Below are 21,981 nucleotides of genomic sequence, written 5' to 3'. Positions count from 1 at the left end.
CTAAGTAATCGTACGGGAATGCGATTATGGCCGATTATGAATATTGAAATTTATTTTCGATTTCTTGTAAAATATAGGTTTATGAAACTGAGCGATTATTAAACACAAAAGCACAAATGAGCCACTAGGGTACTGTAAACCCGAGTTAAATCGCTTGAGCTTGCTAACCATTTCTGTTTTAAAGCTTATCATAACTCCGTGCTCAGTGAGGATTTATGCTTTAATGACGCATGCTTCTTCTTCCTTTTCATACTCCTATCTCTACTCGACCTTGTAAAACTTAGAAGGACGAAATTGAATTGACGATATTCCCAAACAATAACAAGGGAATAGAAATTCCAAAAGGACTTGTGTTACAGTCTTTTCGCTCCTCCAAAAAAAAAAAAAAAAAAAAAAAAAATCACAGGAAAAAACTGACGATTCATTATAATAAAATCTTTTTATTTACCTCTAAATGAGAGTTAGTGTAGTATATGCACAAAGAAAGTTTCGTTCTCTAACAGCTCGATATCATCATTAATATCCTGAGAGTTAATTGGGTGTGATATTTCTTGGCCTAAATTGGTGTGATACACTTTTGCTGATATTATCCGTTCAAAATATGTGTGGAATTATCAGAATTTCTAGCAGTTATAAATATTGTATTGTACACTAGCCCAAGGTTAAGTAGCACCAGGCTGAAATCGTTTTAAGGTCCATCATAATGAAACCTTAATTGCCCCATAAAATGCTAGATTCATGATTAGTATTATTAGCCAATTCACAGTTATGAGAGGTTCATTGAACTTCGGAAATCATCATTCTGCCTAACCAAGAAAACTGACCATTTCCAAGAATAATATATTTATTGAACTATCAGCCCACGGTAATGTACGTCACCAGTAGATGGAATACGCCCTGATTTGCAAAGGAAACAAATATCCATTACTTGTCACCAGGATGATCTGTCACGCCATAAGTCTGATGATAAAATCCCCTACGCGAACAGCCATACAGAACAAACGCTTCTTTGTCTCGTTCTGATTTTTTCAGCGCAAAACTTCACATCAAACTACTGATGCCTTGTAAGGGCTTAATTTAAGCCCTGTTTATTGACTTAATGTTCTTAACTATGCCGAATGAGCACGGGTTTGTTTATTCCCGATGGTGCTCTAACTCTTCAAGTATCCCATACAAAGGGATTCTTTGTGTTAGGCTGGGTGGGCATTCGAGAGGTTACCCGAGATGAGGCGGGAGGGAAGGATAAGGTGGAGATGCTGCTGATGCTGCTGCGACTATGCGAGGCATTCCTCCCGGGCCTTGTCCACCAATCCACCCCCTTCTTCTTCTTCTTCTTCTCCTTCTTCTTCTTCTTCTTCTCCTCTCCTTGGGGAAGCTCTCGGCACTCGCTAGCCGCTTAACTCGTCAGTCAACTTCAAGACTGAGACTCAGTCTTGCGAGAGTTTTAGCTCTGCTACGTTGAGTCTCTGGTGCCTGATACCCACAACACTTTCCCTTGCCATTCCTCCGCGGTAGTTACTCTTCGGCGCTGGTTTTCACGAGAGACACCTACTGAAATATGGTGTTGAATACATTGATTACTGATCAAAATGTAGCTGTATCATAATATCTGTTACGTTCGAAAAAGATTTAGCCGATGTGTCTAAAATGTAATCAAACCAGAGAACTTGTTAGAATCTAAAAACAAAACAATCAGACAGACCGGAAGAGTGTCATCCCAAAATGGCACAAACTACGAGGTGTGTAGCTCTGAACCTGGCGGGATCCAGGTTTTGTCTGCTGGGGGCGTTGACGCTGGTGGTGCTGTGTTTACCAGCGACGTTATCGTCCGATTTCAAGACGGAGAAACCGCCGTACAGCGATTTTCTAAATTACGGCAAAAAGAAGCTAAAACCAGGACCCGAACTGGAAAATGAAATTATCAAATCAAAAGTGGAGGTCCTCGGGGAGATCCTCAAGCACCACGTGCAGCGTCTGAGACAAGTAAGTTATACCTTTAGCGAATAACAATCACTCGATTGTGATTCACTGAATCACCCGGACAAAAAGATTTACCTAGGGAACAATTTCGGCTCCACCGCCAGAGAATGACGTTGATAATGGGGAACGCGAAAACGGCGTTCGGCTCAAGAGTTCTCCATCAATATTGCTCTTGGAGTTGATGGCCTTAATGTCCCTCACTGACTTTCATTTCTCAAGGAAAGTCCCAAAAGGAGCACAGCAACTTTAATTCTGTCAAATTATATTGTAAATACATGGTTATTCAAAGAAGAGAATGTGTACGTACATGATGGTAATAAATAAAAGAAAAGCTTCCAATTTACGAAACCAAAGAGATACCAAATCCACTTTAAAAGACAAAATGTTCGATCATTCCAGAAACATTTTTTGTGAGATTGAAAGTGCTGTATTCTGGATGAATGTATGTAATTGGAGATTTGTTGTAACCTATTGTTAATCATTTAATGGATAATAACTTAAAGATAATAAATAAATTCCTGTACTGAATGGTGAAGTGTGAAATTTGTTAAAGATTATAAGTAACAGGCAGCAATTACCAAAAAGGGACTGTGTGGTCTATGGAAAACAAAAAGTTTATGTTTTTTTTAATGAATCTTACTTTTGATTTTCCCAGATCTAAGTTCTTTCCTTAACTTTACATCTCGTCATGAATTAATGTACCCACTGCACTGTTACTTTACAACTAGAAAATAACATTTTAAAGTTAATTTTTGAATTAAGGCCGACGGGATGGGAAATCATCTGCTTCAGTCTACTCAGTGTATGGAGGAAACCAAGAAAACCACAGAAAGGGGTACTGGGGAGAAAAGGCGTTGGCCCATTCCAAGAAATTGGCGAAATTTATCGTTAATAGTGAAAAAAAAAATCAGGGACAGAACTTTTCGGTGGGTTAGAGTACAAAGGTAGAATCACCCCACCGAACGAACCACGCGTACAAACACACACACACACACGCACATATATATATATATATCTATATATATATATATATATATATATATATATATATATATATATATATATATATATATATATATATATTATACACATAGACAGATAGATGGATAGCTAGATAGATAGGTATACGACTAGCAACCTGGAAATTATTTCACTCCGTACGCCAACCAAGACGCAGTGGAATTAAGCGGAACGTGCCTGAAGTACTCTATTTCTCTTGGGAGTCCAACCCACGCTATCCCCCTGGTTAGGAGAGTCTCTTAAACAGTGGATGACCATTATACCATTTTATATATATATATATATATAGTAAAGTATTCTCCTTAACACTAGTTAGTTCAAAAGACTAGAAAGGTCAACTGTCACTGCCTTATTCATACTTTCACTAGCTTAATAATATAACAAAACTAGCCCCTACCGTCACTTTTGGATAAGGATAATAAATATTACATCTAACACCCTATACACACCGCACGCACTCTCGTTTCCAGAATTTTCAGGTTCTTTCATTCCTGCATCTCGCTTTTCTCCAAATCTTCCCACATGACCGAACCAACCCAAAGAAGTTATAGTAGATTCACATCAACCATGCATCTGATGTCTAGACAGGCCAGTCTCTTACGACGCTCCTGACTGGCTGTTCATAAGCCAATCACAGGGCTGAAAACTGTAAGTCTCTCAAGAGAGCTCACATAGGCAGGATGCATGTTCCACCTCTCCTGAGGGATACGTCTTTCAAAATTATCCCTCGGAGAGGTGGAACATACATCCTGCCTATGGGAACTCTCGAGAGAGAATGAGAGTTTCCAGCCCTGTGATTGGCTTATCAACAGCCAATCAGGAGCGCCGTAAGGGAATGGCCTATACATCATATGCGCAGGTGATGTGAATCTACTATAGTGCTAATCCATCTTTTCAGCTTGTCTTTTTATCACCTCTGAAAAACCTCCCAATATCTCAGTCTTTTAGTCAGTTGTAGTTCAGACGGTGCAGGTTTTCCACCCTTTCACCTAAACAGCCTCAAGCTTTTATCAACCATCTTCATCGGTCATCCTCACTTCATTTTCATAATGGAGAGTTAGATCACCAATTCGTTCAAGCAGTAGTCATTTCTAAGCGTATCTTTAAGCTGATTCAAGAAAGTATACCTCCCTGGTGCCAAAATTTCCGTGGCTTCGCCCTTATTATTTAACTATAGTATAAGGTCACATTATAAGTATATATACATACACATATATATACTAAATTATATACATGTATGTATGTGTAGTATATATATATATATATATATATATATATATGTGTGTGTGTGTGTGTGTGTGTGTGTGTAGAATCTACTGGTCATTTTTGATACATATGAAATTGTAAGTCACCTCGTCGTGATCATGGTGTCGCGGGTTCGTTTCCCGCTACCGGACATCATGATTCCTTCAAAATTTCTCTGAAGTTAGAGCTCAACGCTTTGTAGTGACTAGCGCATCCAAAAAAAGAGCAAAGAATTTGAGAAGTTAAGAGAGCATTGTGGCTATTAGAAATGCATATATATATATATATATATATATATATATATATATATATATAATATATAGATATATATACACAAACATAAAAGTGATCATAAACATTTCATGCATAATACATCAATTTCTTATCGCTTAAAGTTTTGCTGTTTTAGCGAATGAATGGCTACCTTCTCTCCAGAGTTAGAAACAAGTAAGTTGTCAACCATTTGTCTCTGTGCTATCTGCTTTGAGTTTTCATACATTCTATCGCGTGATTGTTTGTCTGTACCCAGGCACTAGGGCACTGTGAGTGTCCCTGGGCATGACTGTGCATGGTACACAGCTAGATAAATACATATTTTTTTTTTAGCCAACGTCTACTTTTAGAAGGCAAACAATAAACATCATGGGAGCAGCGTATCTCAATGATATCATCAAGTAGAGAAACTATTTCTGTTATTGTTATAGTTCTTGACGGTAGTAATAAATTTCTATGAGTTGCTGTTTCGAAATATTTAGTACATTACATCAGATGAGAGTGAGTGAGAGAGAGAAAAAAAGAGAGATTGGGGAGAGAGACAAATATTCTGTATGTACTTTGCATGAGAGAGAGAGAGAGAGAGAGAGAGAGAGAGAGATTAAAAATTCTGTATTTATTTCAGATGAGAGAGAGAGAGAGGAAGAGAGAGAGAGAGACTGAGAGAGATTAAAAATTCTTTATGTACTTCAGATGAGAGAGAGAGAGAGAGAGAGAGAGAGAGAGAGAGAGAGAGAGAGAGAGATTTTCTGAACATAAATCAGATGAGAGGGATAGAGAGACTGAAATATTTTGTATGTGTATTACATGAGAGAGAGAAAGAGAGAGAGAGATTGAAATATTCTGTATATACATCAGATGAGAGAGAGAGAAAGAGAGAGAAAGAGAAGAGGGGAGCATGAGTACTTTAATTGAAGACCTGCCTTGAAAAATAAAGTTTCTGCCACGTCCAAAGCTAATCATAATGCTCAAAACGTGACTTGCATTTGGTTGTTTCTTGTTGTTGTTGGACCCGAGTACTCTTGCTTGAGGGAGAATCTCCTTCTGGGTACGGGGTGTGGGTATGAAAGAGGATATATATATATATATATATATATATATATATATATACCTATATATACGGGTACTATATATATATATATATATATATATATATATACCTCGACTGAGGTATTTTTCTAGATGTTTGTGAACGATGATGAGCTTTTTTGAAGAGTGATGAGAAGAGGAAAAAGAAATTACGAATAAAAGAGAGATATATAACAAGAGCTAATCACCAAAGCCTTTTAACATTAACACACACACACATATGTATTATATATATATATATATATATAATATATATATATATATATATATATATATATATATATATATATATGTATATACATTGTTCATAACCAGTCTTAACAACTTCAATTCTTAAACACACACTGAAAGGAACACCTGGAAAGCTTTTAAGAATGACAATGAAAAATTTGAATTCTTAGACTAATGTTCTTAGAAGAAAACTTACTGTAAGTTCTCCAAAATTAGTTGATCTCTCTTGAAATAAAATTTCATTTCATTACAAACAGAAAGAAAGCTAAAGCCAAACATTATCTGCATTTCGATAGTCTTAATTCCCTTAACCTTATAAACAGGCAGAGAGACAAACAGACCAACACATACGCAGACACACGTACACAAACACACGCACTCACGCCCCCATGCATACAAAATGTAAATGAGGAAGAAGCACATACACACACACACACACACACACACACACACATATATATATATATATATATATATATATATATATATATATATATATATATATATATATATATATGTGTGTGTGTGTGTGTGTGTGTGTGTGTGTGTGTAATCAAGAGAAACTCGTCTCTCACTCTCACACAGTTGTCTTTAATGGATATGATTTAGGGACCATTATTTTAGCGACCGCACTCGAACCTCAAACTCTGCCTTTCATATGTTCCGGGTAAACGTCCGCTTCTCTTTGTCTACATTTCCTTAAGCGTTATTTCAGAAGGAGCTTTCGAGAGAGCGCGCGGTTTGCTCATTCAAAGGAAGAGTAAACATTAAGGTAAATAGAATGGCATTTTAAAAGAACCTGATAATTTTGAATTTTATTCTTGGGATAATTTTGGTTGAAAGTTCGTAACAATTGTCTTTCTGATTTTGACAGACTAAATGGACTCATCTTATGCATAGAATTTAGTGGTATTTAATATTAGCGCATTATTACGTTATTTCTGTTAGTAACTACGAAAAATTTACGGTAGAATTAGATGTTCTGTACAAGCCTTAAATTAGAAGTCTAAGCTTAAAAACTTAAAGATTAAGTTAGAGTCTTTATTTTTATTTATTTATTTATTTTTTTTTTTTGTCTCAACGTTCGTAGGAATGTTTTTTTTTGTGTGCAAATCTTATCAATAATTTCTATAAAAATACAGAGTTTGCAATAGCGTGAAATATAAGCATACTGAAAACTGAAGAAATTATTTATAAAAAGAGGGGAACTTTTATGAGTTTCTATTTCTAGCTTCTGTTTGTCACTTCTTTTCTGTTTTTGGCTGCGATTGAAAACTGAACTTTCATGTTTTTCTTTGGCTGAAAAGGGACTTCAAAGCCTTTTGTCATTTATTTGCTGCTCCCATTTCCCCTTCGCAATTTTTATTGCAAATCTCCCATTGTCACATCCCAGGGAGGCGAACAGGCTTCCAACAGTGACGAGGTATAAGTTGTCCTTTTAAATTTTCCTTTACTAAAGCGACCGAATATTGATGCTCGCTTCGAGGAAATGTAGTTTGGCTGGAATGATTAAGTGTTGGTGTGAGCTTCGGATGAGAGTCACAGACCTAACCTAACATAAACATCTTAACAAAAGATGGAACCTCTACCAGCTATCTATAGCCGCAGACAAAGCCTTCGGACACCCGTCGCCTTTGGTGAACCTTACAATGCAATCAAACTACACATTTTTATATTTTTTTTCTTATAAATTCCCCTTTTTCCTTGTAGTTAATTTCCCCGTCAGTTGTCATTTTGTTTTGTGCCAGTGTTCTTGTTTTTTCTTTCACAATACTATTTGTTTTTACTAGAATTCATAGCTGCCTATAATCCATAAAACGTAATTTTCCTGTTCAATTTTTTTCTCACGTATTTCCTTTTGTCCTTGCATAATGAATTTCTGTCTTATCAGTGACCCACGCTTTCCTGATACATACATAATAACTCTACCGTTTTATTTTCCCTGTTACATATACCTTCCCAATATCTATAAAACCCCCTTTTCCCATTCCGTTTTCCTCTCACGTTTTTCCTTTTGTCCTTATATAATGGTTTTCTTTCTTGCTAGGATTTCACGCTTTCCTGATCCATACGTAAAATCTCGGCCATTTTCTCATTCTCTTTGCTTTTATCTTTTATTTATTTATTTTTATTCTCTCAATGTCTCTTTCAATATACCCTAGTTTCCAATGGATCGTCGGTTTGCCAAGGGAATTTAATCAGTGTGCCTTGAATAAACAACGACCTTTCTTGGTGTCAATATATGCCTGAATTAATATTTACGACCCTGGTCTGATCTTCTCAGTCTCAGTCGTCATCCCAAAACACCTGTTACTTCTCTCGAAACACTTTAGATTCCTTCCACGGTCAATATTATTCATAAGCTTAATTAAAAAATAGTCAAGGCGCACTAAGATAAAGTTATTTAAGAAATAAATTTAGATGAACACGAGTATCTACTATATGTTCAGAATGAAAATATATTGTTTTCATATTTAATAACGCACTCACAACAAGCCAAAAAGGCCATGAAATTGCATAGCAACTTTCAACAAAATGCAAGTCCACGAATTAAAGCAAATGGAAAAGTAGAAAGCAAAGAGACGTTAAGGTAAAACTATACGGTGCTAGAGTTATTACATTCCTGTATTTCTGTAGCACCTTCAATTAACTGGTTTCTATTTCCTGGAAAATCTGTTTTATTTACTTCTTGAGTTATTTCAGTTTTTACCATTTACTACTTTGGCATCAACCGTGCATTTGATGTCTAGGCCAGTCCCCATACGCTCCTGACTGGCTGTTGATAAGCCAATCACAGGGCTGGAAACCCTCTCGAGAGTTCACTTGGGCGTCGTAAGGGACTGGTCTAGACGTCAAATGCACGGTTGATGTGAATCTACTATAGTACTAAACAGGGTGGAGGCTCGTTGGGACCGTGTTTAGTACTAGCCTCTCGGTGATCAAAGAGTTATATACATCCATTTGCATATTGTGTGTTGACATATATAAAAACCGATATATTCGTGCGGTCGTCAACTTTACATTTATCACAAGGCGTTTAGTACTAGCACCTGGGAAAGGGAGACGAGCTTAGATAACAAGCCAAATTAGTACCAAATATAGAATGGCTGATATAAATACACACACACACACGCACACACACACACACACATATATATATATATATATATATATATATATATATATATATATATATATATATATATATATATATATATATATATATATCTGGATCTATCATGTATTCTGGCTCCTTTAATATCACTTAGGCCTATTTACCTAACTGCTCATATAAAGCAAACTGAACTAAACTAACAATACACACACACACACACACACACACACACACACACACACACACACATATATATATATATATATAATATATATATATATATATATATATATATATATATATATATATGCCATTATCATGTGTAATTTCTGGTTTCTCTCTTTGTTGCTTAGGCCTATCATTTTTATACCTCTCATGAAATTAATTGAATATATTACGCCCATTTTTGTTTTTCTTACTATCTAAGCTTCTAAAGAATTAAAACCAGCGAGTTCAGCATTTACCTTAGTTAATGTTAAACGCCAGCAGTGAAGAAGACTACACGCTTATCAGTGGAGACCGTCTCCTCCTCTTCGCAAAAGATGACTTTCCTCCAGAAATCATCGCCCACTTGATGATAGTGTAGCGCAAACGATAGCCTCTCTTCTTTGTTATTTATTTCTCTGTTATGAAGGGTTTCTTGGCAGGAATATGATGAAGAAATAATATCTTGGCCTCATGTAGCTTGTTACGGATGGTTTGAGCATCAACTTGAAGGGAGAGCTTAATGTTCTCGCTTATAGCAACACTGGTCGTCAGGGGAGTTCGGCGGAGCTCCTTCAATATCACACGATGATGTTCTCCAACAGTAGTGCAACTATGGAGCCGTCCTCCACTTTTGTTTCAACAGATCTATTATATTTCTCTGTTGTCGTATCCATCAATACACAGATGTTTTACGCTAAGCTGCCGAGCAATATCTACGATAGAAACATTAGTCCTAGGCAAAATAAGGATCAATAACCTGTTATAATGTGGTGCGGCTGAGTCTGTTATCCAACTTATAGGTGCCGAGACAGTTAACTTTCCAGCCCGAGTGTGGCGTCATACGATAACATACGACGTTATGAGATTTTTTTTGTTTTGTGTGTTTTTGGCAACTATTGATATATAGTTTTTTCTTTTTTATTTATATGATTATTTATATGATTTCGTTGATGATTATTCAATGTTATTTTGTTGGTTAATATTCTTTTAATTGGATTCAAAATATAGTTTTTTCTTTAACTCTTGCCCAGTCATCTGACGCAAAATTTTACAAAGTTTCGTCATTTTCGGAATATTAATTTTTCGCTCATTGCTGTTAACCATATGATTAATAACCATAATAGAATAAGAAAAACACATTTCACTGTATATATATATATATATATATATATATATATATATATATATAATATATATAAATTATTGTTAGGTAAACGAAAACTTCTGGAACATGTTGCAATTCATTTTTAAATGAGCACAAGACTGCGAAGGAGTTCCACATCTTAAAGCATTTTTGTATGGTAACTTGAACATCTCCCCACCCCACGCCCCTTACCCCCTCGCCCCCTCTCCCCACCTCTCAAACCCTCCCCCTTCTTTTGCAGCTTAAGACAATTACAGGTTCCTCTTGAAATAACCCAGCAACCGTAAATAGTGGCACAGAGACCCCAATTCATTTATGCGAAACATAATTAGAACGACAGGATGGTAAGCTCTTCTAATTACCATTTAGAACCGAATTTACAGGAATTATTAACGGAGGGCTCGTAATTCTGTACCGAACGAGGGAGGATGATTATTGCGATTATCGTTTTTATTCGGATCATAATAGAAGCGGACTCGAATCGCAAGACTTTGGTATCACCAGCTTGTTGGAGTCCTAAACGGACAAGGAAAAGTGCAAATGCCTGACTGATTTTCTTCTTATCCTTTCTGACCTCATCTTTAATGCTGCCCAACTATGCACTTAATTAACCTCCTGCCACACTAACTCTCTCTCTCTCTCTCTATCCTCTCTCTCTCTCTCTCTCTCTCTCTCTCTCTCTCTCTCTCTCTCTCTCTCTCGTGGCACAAAAGTGATTCCCAACCAGGGTTGCGCGGAACCCTGGGATTCCTTATCCCATCATCAAGGGCTCCGCAAGAAGTCTTGAAATAAATAGGTATTGCAAATGACGCTGATCTGAATTTACACGGCTAGAATAGCAGTGGTAGATATTATATGATTTACTTAAAGTAATATATATATATATATATGTATATATATATATATATATATATATATGTATATATATACACATATATATATATATATATATATATATATAATATATATATATATATATATATGTAATAGAGAGAGAGAGAGAGAGAGAGAGAGAGAGAGAGAGAGAGAGAGAGAGAGAGACTGTAGATAAAGGTTCCCTAGAAAACGAAAAAATGTTTCGGGGGTTCCTTGAAGGTATAAAGGTTGGTAATCACTGTATAATTAACGCTTTGTTCCATGACCGATAAGGCCTGCGATTGAGCCCCGACCCGAGCAAGGAGCGAAAGAATTGGACGCGCATCCTAAAAATCCTGTATGTCTCTTTGACTAGAGGAATGAATTAGAAATCTAGTTGTTAGCCGATTGAGCTCGGAGAGAGAGGAGGGGAGGGTGGGGGTAATAACCTTCTTAAATTTTAAATAGTAAGACCTCGACAAGGTAATCGCCGCCTAGCGAGTGACACATTCATAGGAAATTTACAGGACAAATCTCTCAAGTGGCAGGTTGCTCTGACCCAACCTATAGAGTATTACTTATTCAAGGAGTTTTAGTCGGACTTTCCCGATAACTAAAGGAGGAAACTCACGACGCATGCGCTAAACATTTCGTCATTCTTTGCCCATTCCATCACTTTTGTCCCTCCTATACGCTGAACCGAAGATTCGTACAGTCATTTTTGTATAATATGAAGCCATGCCAATCGAAGTCACAGAAAGTGAGGCTGTTAACCTAGTGCGCTGACGTGAACATTTTAAACGTGGCAATGTTTTATTAACCTTGTTCCCTTGGTTTTTTTTCTTTTTTAGCATCAACATATAAAACATTGTGTTTTTTCCTCATATATCGTTCCTCATATGCATACAAATAGCGTAATGGTCACGAACCCGAGAGTGTACAAAAACTAATAATGACCAGAATTTGAAACTATGATTTTGCACTCTGTGTGTGTGTGTGTGTGTGTGTGTGTGTGTGTGTTCAAAGCGATAGTACGAATATGACTAGGCTAGAGTACCTTATATTAATCACGTATATTTCAGAACAAACTGAAAAAAAAGATATGTTATTATATGCAAAGAAATATATATATATATATATATATATATATATATATATATATATATATACACACACTTCTTCTTCTTCTTAGAGAGAGAGAGAGAGAGAGAGAGAGAGAGAGAGTTTAAATACGAAATATACGAGATAGGAATTGCAATACATGCAGACAATTATAATTTGTTCCAGCGAATCTTCTGACCTTGGACAATGTGAGTCACTTAGAGGAGAAATACGCTTGATAGAAAAATCACCCAACAAGATTCAAACCCTTTCAGCCATCGTTTTCATTCTGCTCAACAGAAAAGTATTATTTCGCCTTTGTGAAATAGATAGGATACTCTACGAGCAACAGGATCAGCTCATGATTACATTCGTTTCATTACTGAACAGAATAGAATATAGAATCTAGGCCAAAGGCCAAGCACTGGGACCTATGGGGTCATTCAGCGCTGAAAGGGAAATTGACAATAAGAAGGTTTGAAAGGTGTAACAGGAGGGAAATGTCGCAGATGCACTACGACATAATTGTTAGAGAGGTGGAAAATCAGATGGAAGAAGGGGAATATGAACGGAGGTGCAATAAATGGAATGAAAGAGGTTGTAGCTAGGACCGGACGAACGCTGCAAAGACCCTAAGTAATGACTACAGTCCACACGTGAAACACCGACGGAACTAACTCCCCATGGGGGCTTCATTATTCGTGGAGGTTTCAAGAGGGGAAACTTCGAATTTTTTCCAATCATATCTCCAGCCGATGGACAACTAATCTTCCTGAAAGGGTTTTCAGTCAAGTACGTTTTACGAGATTAGATTGTAGCGAAGAAATCGACTCGTAAATAACATTAGTAGCATTAATCACAATGAGTTTTTTTTTTTTTTTTTTTGGCTGCATTAGTAAAATCAAAATACCCCAGACTATACAACATCAACGGCAGTTTTGATCGTGTGATGGTTCTCTGAATTCTGAAGGTTGAGGAAATTTACTATATTGTCATTATTATCATTATAAAATTATTATTATAACTATGCTTGTTTTGATATAAATGACGTTATTATTATTATTATTATTATTATTATTATTATTATTATTATTATTATTATTATTATTATTATTATTGTTATTATTATTATTATTATATTATTCATTATTAATTATTATCCAGTGTCTTTATAACTCCTTGAAAGTAGAGGAAATTTACTATATTGGTTCAATATATTATCATATATAAAATTATTATTATAACGTATGCTTGTTTTGATAATAAATACAGTTATATATATTTTTATATTATTTATTTTATCATTATATATATTATATTATTAGTTTATTATTATTCGATTATTATTAATTATTATTAATTATAAATTATTCATCTCATTATTATATTATTCATTATATTATTATATAAAGAAGGAGACTTTCTCCGAGGGCAGAAGGTTGAAAAAATTACAACTGTTTCCACGGCATTTATTTTGTAATAGTCTTCTCTATTCGTCTTGCAATCTTCTTTTCTTCAGCGTGTAGTTGGTATGTCAATTTCCTAAAGACATATATAGATTTCTGTTGCCTTAGGTTTATAACCTTAGACAATAGAAGTCTTTATGTGTCCTTAGGAGACGACACTACATACCAGCTACATGCTGATGAAAGAAGATTGTAAGACGAATAGAGAAGACTAGACAAATTAAATGCCGTTGGAAAACAACTTTATTATTATTATTATTATAATTATTAGTTACTTATTATTTATTATTATTATTATTATTATTATTATGATTTATTATTTTCTTATTAATTCCTATTATTATTTTCTTATTGATTATTATTGTTATTAATTATTTTAATTTTATATTATCGTATTATTATTTATTATTATTATAATTATATTATTATTATTATTATTCTTATTTATTATTATTATCCATTGGTTGCTTTCAAATTCCACGAGAACTGGCTAAGTTTTAACGCCTTATGTTCAATGGTGTTATTCTGGTATTTTGAATGTCAAGGTCTGGTATTATCAGTACTCCGTACTAAAGTATATGATTTATATATATATATATTTTTTTTTTTGTGGGGGGGGGGGGGGGGGGGGGATGGGGGGGGGGGGGGGGGGGGCGGAAGGCTACCACAGTCCTCCAATTCGACTGGGTGGTATTCATAGTGTGGGGTTCCGGGTTGCATCCTGCCTCCTTAGGAGTCCATCACTTTTCTTACTATGTCCGCTGTCTCTAGGAGCACACTCTTCTGCATAAGTCCTGCAGCTACTTCAGCCTCTAGTTTTTCCAGATTCCTTTTCAGGGATCTTGGGATCGTGCCTAGTGTTCCCATGATTATGGTTACAATTTCCACTGGCATATCCCAAATCCTTCTCATTTCTATTTTCAGGTCTTGATACTTATCCATTTTTCCCTTTCTTTCTCTTCAACTTTGGTGTCCCATGGTATTGCAACATCAATGAGTGACACTTTCTCCTTGATTTTGTCAATCAATGTCACGTCTGGTTTATTTGCACGTATCACACTATCTGTTCTGATACCATAGTCCCAGAGGATCTTTGCCTGATCATTTTCTATCACTCCTTCAGGTTGGTGCTCGTAACACTTATTACTGCAAGGTTGCTGGTGTTTCTTGTGCTTGTGGTTGTTTTTATTGCAATCTGATATGTCGCTGTGTAGACACGAACCAACTTTATTGAGAGATAATGAGACAAGCAGTTTTATAATTCTAAAACTCAAGAGCTGTTACCTTGCAAGGACACTCCCGAGGGAACAGCCATTACAAATCACTCGCGGGAAAAATGCTTCTGCATTTTCACGTATGTCAGAGATTTTGCTCGTCGGCCCGAGAGCGCATTCAGTGACATTTTCTTTTATTTCAGCAGCAAATGCGCGAGATTTTCATCCCCAGGACAAAAGATTTTGTCAGTCAGATTTTGTGATTATGATTATTATCTAAAACAAGTTTGTTCTAAGCCCTCGCGGGGGAAAGGCAGAAGAAAGAAGAGGAACTTGTGCTGAATGTATTCCAGTGCATAATAACTGGTACTAAGGAAAGCAAGGAGACTTTCCCTTATGATAATAAGTTTGGCAATCTAGGTACCAAATTTCTCTCTCTCTCTTCTCTCTCTCTCACTGCCACTGTTTCTCTTCTCTTCTCTCCCTCTCCTTTCTAGTGACTAATCCAATAAAACTAAAATGATTAGAATGGGAAAGATCATATCAAACATGACATTGGCCTCAAGGATACAGTACACTCGACAGCTCCGTCTAGCGAACACGTAACCCTTGAAAGAAATGAGAGTAAAGGAATAACTTTCAGATGATGATGATAATATTTCGCAACAATTACGGATTCAGGTCTGAAATCTTCTTTGCTTTTCTATGAAAACGAATTTTGTTCAGTTTATTAGTCGCGTTATCATTTATAATATACGTACAATAGAATGTAATTAAAACTGGATATGCGTTTATGTGAAGCTGTGCATTAAAAGTCGCACATACACATGCAAACAATACAAACAAACATAAAAAACGAAACTGGTTATGAAAGACGGAAAAGGGTAGAGCAGCAATTGCATTCCAAATATTAGAGGTAACAGTTATCATACAATCAAATAAAACCGAATATGTACATGCAAGCGTATGTACATGCAGTATGTGTGTTTATGTTTGGGTGTGGGTGTTTATGTGTGTGTGTATGTGTGTAAGTGTTTACATTTGTGTATGTATAAGTGACACGCTGGTGCTAATGTGACTAGGTTGCTGATCAGGATATGTGTGGAAACTAGAAGTAAACATTTCTATAGGAATTGATGAGAAGGTGAGTGTTCCTATGTAAAAGAGAAAAGAGGACAGATATGAGTGTAAGATAAGAAGTGAATAACATCACTTATGATAATACACACCCTTGTTAGGGCAAAGGTCAACTAATTAAACAGAAATAAACACACACTAGTGGAAGGAGGATGACATATAAATACATGTTAGCACAAAGTTGAACATAATGAAATTAGCAAGCAGTGGGCCGTGAGACAGCTGACTTTGAAGTTTTTTTTTCTCTCTCTCAGGCTCTGTCTCCTCGCAGAATAGAACACAAAAATACAAATATATATTGCTATTAAAGTCAATGGCATTGTCAACAGACACTACCTTCTTATCAAGGCTTTGAATCAATCTTCAAGCCTTCTATTTCTCTTTTGGTTTGTTTGTTTGTATGGTGTTTTTACGTTGCATGGACCAACGGCTTTACGTGACTTCCGAACTACGTCGAGAGTGAACTTCTCTCACCAGAAATACACATCTCAGTGGAATGCCCGAGAATCGAACTCGACCACGCCAGTAAGGCGCTTTTTTGAGGGCAAATTTCTCAGGAATAAGAAAAATCATTCCAGATTCTCTCCATTTCCTTTTTTATTCTAGTCGACGGGCCGTTTCCCCACCCTCTCGGCTACGTCATCAGGAGTGGATTGCAAATTGACAAACAGGATTCTTTTCTTATTACAGCATGGATGTTTGAATCTTAAACATGACGTCATTATATTTAGAATTTTTTGCTTACTTTATATCACCTGAGCGACAGGTAACATTCTAAAACTATTCTCTGTTGGATTTATCCACATTACCTATATCCAAGAATAAAGTTCACATTATTCAAAAGTGAAAGAGTAAATTACAACAAACAAAACTTATATCCTAAAGAAATATTGATGAAAGAAAGAAATGAGATAGTAATATTCCCTTAGTAATAATGATTATATATATATACCTTTTTTTTACATGCAATTCATCAATTTCTCGAGTACAAGTCCAGAAGGAAAAGGCGAAGTGCCGATATGTAAACAGAACAGGAGTTGCTCAGACACACACACACGCACACACACACACAAACATATCTACATCCCAGAGGCTGGGGAAAAAGCAATATAACTGGGGAAAGTCTTTGTATGTCATAGGTTTAGAAGTTAGTGCTGATTGCTGTTCCAGTAAGTTATACACTACTGTTTTGTGCTATATCGGTATTAGCCTACCCCTTATAGTAGATCTCCTTGCTAAAGGATTAATGAACCAGAAACAGAGTGGTAAATATACAGCAAATTGTTACCATCCCACAGCATAATGAATGCACTTACATGCATGAAGTCGATAATCAATTCAATTTGTTCTATGAACTGTGATTGCTAGAATCCAATCTTCTATCCTGAGAGACAGTTGATGATCTTGTGATTTCGACAGAGGAAAAAAAAGGTCCCAGCTAAAGTAAAAGAAGTCAGTTCCGAGAATAATGTGATTTATTTTGGGTCCTGAACCTTTTACCCGATGCTCCTATGAGAGAGAGGATGGGAACCTGCTATTATAACAGCATATGTTAGTTGTCACAATTTTAATAGAGAGAGTAAGGGAACTTGGAGAAGGATAGGCATTGATTCCATTTGCAAACCAAATAGGTGCACTTGTATGATAATGAATTTCTTCATTTTGAGTAGATTTGAAGCTTGTAAATTGAATGAGAACAACAGTTATTAAATGGCAGTCACATACATCAATGTACTCATAGTCTTGGCCAGAACGCTTGTGAGTTAAACCTATTGAAATCAAGACTCCTGTAGAAGTATAAGAAATTTTGGTGATGTGATATCTCGCGACGCGAATGAGATTGGGAATCCAGCTGAATGATTTAGCAAGGACTATGAGCCGTTGGAAAAGGCTCATTAATAACAACTACTTCAACTATGGAATAAACTCAGAAGTAGAAGACTAAGAAGAATGAACCTTGGAAACAGCTCACGAGTATTCGGTACTCATGAACAGAGGAAAGGAACTTTATACAGTTCAGTTTTGAATTCTAATCTTTAGTGTAAGATTTATTTAAAATTATTTTCTTAAAATGTATGCAGGAAATGTTTTTACAGAAGTTTTCCCGTAAATATTCAAAGCCTATACAAGATATATCCTTTCGCAGACTTAATTACAATGGCTGGCTCTCAGGCAATCATGGTACCTTGAAGATTCTTGATGCCATGCCCACCAGACGGGGCTCTGGGGCAGGTACAAGGGGTTACTTACACGTATTGTTCTATATATATATATATATATATATAATATATATATATATATATATATATTAGATATATGTATATATATATATATATATTATATATATATATATATATATATATATATATATATATATATAAAGAAGCTAGCCTGGACAGATATCTGGATCCAGAAAGTACCCGGTTAAAAACCATACCACTACTAAAACTACATCATATTATGGTCCGGGACTATGTTCCAATTTGCTCAAGTAGTTTTCGCCGTCTATAAGGCTAAGTTCTCCAACATTCAGAAATTAAAATTAAAATTGAAATGGTAATGAAATGCATAAATCTAGCATTGATATGTTGAATAAAAAATTTTTTTTTATATTGATCCGTGAGTGATGAATTGTTGTCAAAACAGAAAGACGTCCAAACGCCTTCCGTGGAAAAATCTTAAAAGACATTAATGGAAGCAACTGGGTGACTGTTTCCTACATAGGGGTGACCCCCAATGGTTTTCCAGGGGTCGGTTATCTAAGGACTAATATTTCTTGGGGGTCATTTTAATCTTTATGATCTTCTACATTCATTTGCTTTTTTTTTACAAGGTAATCCTCCTAAATACAGATCGTTTGTGCCTATGCGATTATGCTTATACATACACACGGCTAATCCACTCCCTCTCACCATAATGGGTTGTTCCTGCTGATGGCCTTTCTACAACACCGGGAGTAATGTCACAAAGGTTTTGCTGATGTTTTTACCCTCCGGTCAAATCTCCAAAGGTTTGCTGTAATGTTTACACTATAATTCCTCCAAAAGAGTTTGCTGATGTTTAAACACGGTTAATCCTCCAAAAGGGTTTGCTTATGTTTAACAACAGTAATTCTCCAAAGGGTTTGCTGATGTTTACACAGGTAATCTCCAAAGGGTTTTGCTGATGTTTAACACGCTAATCTCCAAAGGTTTGCTGATGTTTTCCCCGGCGGTAATCCCTCCAAAGGGTTTTGCTGGATGTTAACACAGTAATCTCCAAAGGGCCGCCATTTGTGAGATCGGAAGTAGAAATTTTGCATGCCGACCGATGGTAACCTCCTTCGGTTGGATTTGGCTAGTAGATTTATAACTGAGCAGCAAGGTAATTGGAGAGTACAGTCCAACAGGGCATTTGTCAAACCACATAGCTAATATCGAGTTTAGAATCTACCCATGGAGTAATAGTCGTGTATAACAAAACTAGGGCCCGTTTTGTCTAGTATGTTTCCCTTATATACAAACCTTGGCCCCCCTTTAATCTCCAAATCCTTCCCCTCCTACCCCCGGGCTTTTGTGTAAACCTCCCTAATCCCACAGGCTTTGTTCTCGGCATCGATTTTTATAGTCCCACACACGGTAAATCTTCCAAAGGAGTTTCCGCAATGGGATTTTGTTTACACGGTGGAAGTTCCAAAGGGTTTGCTTTGATGTGGTTTACAACGGTAATCTCCAAAGGGTTTGCTTGATTTTTAGCATCGGTGGTAATGTCTCCAAAGGGTTTGCTGATGTTTGCACAGTAATCTCCAAAGTGTTTGCTGATGTTTACACAGTAATCTCCAAAGAGTTTGCTTATGTTTACGAGGCAATCTCCAAAGGGTTTGCTGATGTTTACACAGTAATCTCCAAAGAGTTTGCTTATGTTTATGAGGCAATCTCCAAAGCGTTTGCTGATGTTTACACAGTAATCTCCAAAGGGTTTGCTGATATTTACACAGTAATCTCCAAAGGGTTTGCTTATGTTTGCGAGGCAATCTCCAAAGGGTTTGCTGATGTTTACACAGTAATCTCCAAAGGGTTTGCTGATGTTTACACGGTAATCTCCAAAGGGTTTGCTGATGTTTACACAGTAATCTCCAAAGGGTTTGCTGATGTTTACACAGTAATCTCCAAAGGGTTTGCTGATGTTTACACAGTAATCTCCAAAGAGCTTGCTGATGTTTACACAGTAATCTCCAAAGAGTTTGCTTATGTTTACGAGCAATCTCCAAAGGGTTTGCTGATGTTTACACAGTAATCTCCAAAGAGTTTGCTTATATTTACGAGGCAATCTCCAAAGCGTTTGCTGATGTTTACACAGTAATCTCCAAAGGGTTTGCTGATGTTTACACAGTAATCTCCAAAGGGTTTGCTTATGTTTACGAGGCAATCTCCAAAGGGTTTGCTGATGTTTACACAGTAATCTCCAAAGGGTTTGCTGATCTTTACACAGTAATCTCCAAAAGGTTTGCTGATGTTTACACAGTAATCTCCAAAGGGTTTGCTGATGTTTACACAGCAATCTCCGAAGGGTTTACTGATGTTTACACAGTAATATCCAAAGGGTTTGCTGATGTTTACACAGTAATCTCCAAAGGGTTTGCTGATGTTTACACAGTAATCTCCAAAAGGTTTGTTGATGTTTACACCATAATCTCCAAAGGGTTTGTTGATGTTTACACCATAATCTCCAAAGGGTTTGCTGATGTTTACAAAGTAATCTCCAAAGGGTTTGATGATGTTTACACCATAATCTCCAAAGGTTTTGCTTATGTTTACACAGTAATCTCCAAAGGGTTTGCTTATGTTTACACAGTAATCTCCAAAGAGTTTGCTGATGTTTACACAGTAATCTCCAAAGGGTTTGCGGATGTTTACAAAGTATTCTCCAAAGGGTTTGCTGATGTTTACACCGTAATCTCCAAAGGGTTTGCTGATGTTTACACAGTAATCTCCAAAGGGTTTGCTGATGTTTAAACAGTAGTCTCCAAAAGGTTTGCTGATATTTACACAGTAATCTCCAAAGGGTTTGCTGATGTTTACAAGGTAATCTCCAAGGGTTTGCTGATGTTTACACGGTAATCTCCAAAGAGTTTGCTGATGTTTACACAGTAATCTCCAAAGGGTTTGCTGATGTTTACACGGAAATCTCCAAATGGTTTGCTGATGTTTACACGATAATCTCCAAAGGGTTTGGTGATGTTTACACGGTAATCTCAAAAGGGTTTGCTGTTGTTTACAAGGTAATCTCCAAAGGGTTTGCTTAAATTTACACAGTAATCTCCAAAGGGTTTGCTGATGTTTACACAGTAATCTCCAAAGGGTTTGCTAATGTTTACACGGTAATCTCCAAAGGGTTTGCTGTTGTTTACAAGGTAATCTCCAAAGGGTTTGCTTATATTTACACAGTAATCTCCAAAGAGTTTGCGGACATTTACACAGTAATCTCCAAAGGGTTTGCTGATGTTCACACGGTAATCTCCAAAGGGTTTGCTGATGTTTACACAGTAATCTCCAAAGGGTTTGCTGATGTTTACACGCTAATCTCCAAAGGGTATGCTTATGTTTACAGAGTAATCTCCACAGGGTTTTCTGATGTTTACACAGTAATCTCCAAAGGGTTTGCTGATGTTTACAAGGTAATCTCAAAAGGGTTTTATGATGTTTACACGGTAATCTCCAAAGGGTTTGATGATGTTTACACGGTAATCTCCAAAGGGTTTGCTTATGTTTACACAGTAATCTCCAAAGGGTTTGCTGATGTTTATGCAGTAATCTCCAAAGGGTTTGCTGATGTTTACACGGTAATCTCCAAAGGGTTTGCTGTTGTTTACACGGTAATCTCCAAAAGGTTTGCTGTTGTTTACACGGTAATCTCCAAAGGGTT

The 21,981-nt window shown here is 36.3% G+C and overlaps 1 protein-coding gene across 1 annotated transcript in view; it reads left to right on the top strand.

Annotated features, from left to right (window-relative positions):
- The first annotated feature begins 1,402 nt into the window (after positions 1–1,402).
- The window catches only part of LOC135220902 (sushi, von Willebrand factor type A, EGF and pentraxin domain-containing protein 1-like), a 168,924-nt gene continuing 148,345 nt past the window's right edge, over positions 1,403–21,981 (top strand). The window contains exon 1 of the mRNA XM_064258526.1: positions 1,403–1,983. Within this exon, the coding sequence (XP_064114596.1) occupies positions 1,723–1,983 (261 nt within the window). The 5' untranslated portion in view covers positions 1,403–1,722. The remainder of the gene's footprint in view (positions 1,984–21,981) is intronic.

This window comes from Macrobrachium nipponense, chromosome 2 (assembly GCF_015104395.2).
Source record: "Macrobrachium nipponense isolate FS-2020 chromosome 2, ASM1510439v2, whole genome shotgun sequence".
In the NCBI taxonomy this organism is placed as follows: domain Eukaryota; kingdom Metazoa; phylum Arthropoda; class Malacostraca; order Decapoda; family Palaemonidae; genus Macrobrachium; species Macrobrachium nipponense.
Note: the sequence above shows the minus strand (reverse complement) of the source record. Positions and strands in the feature narration are given on the sequence as shown.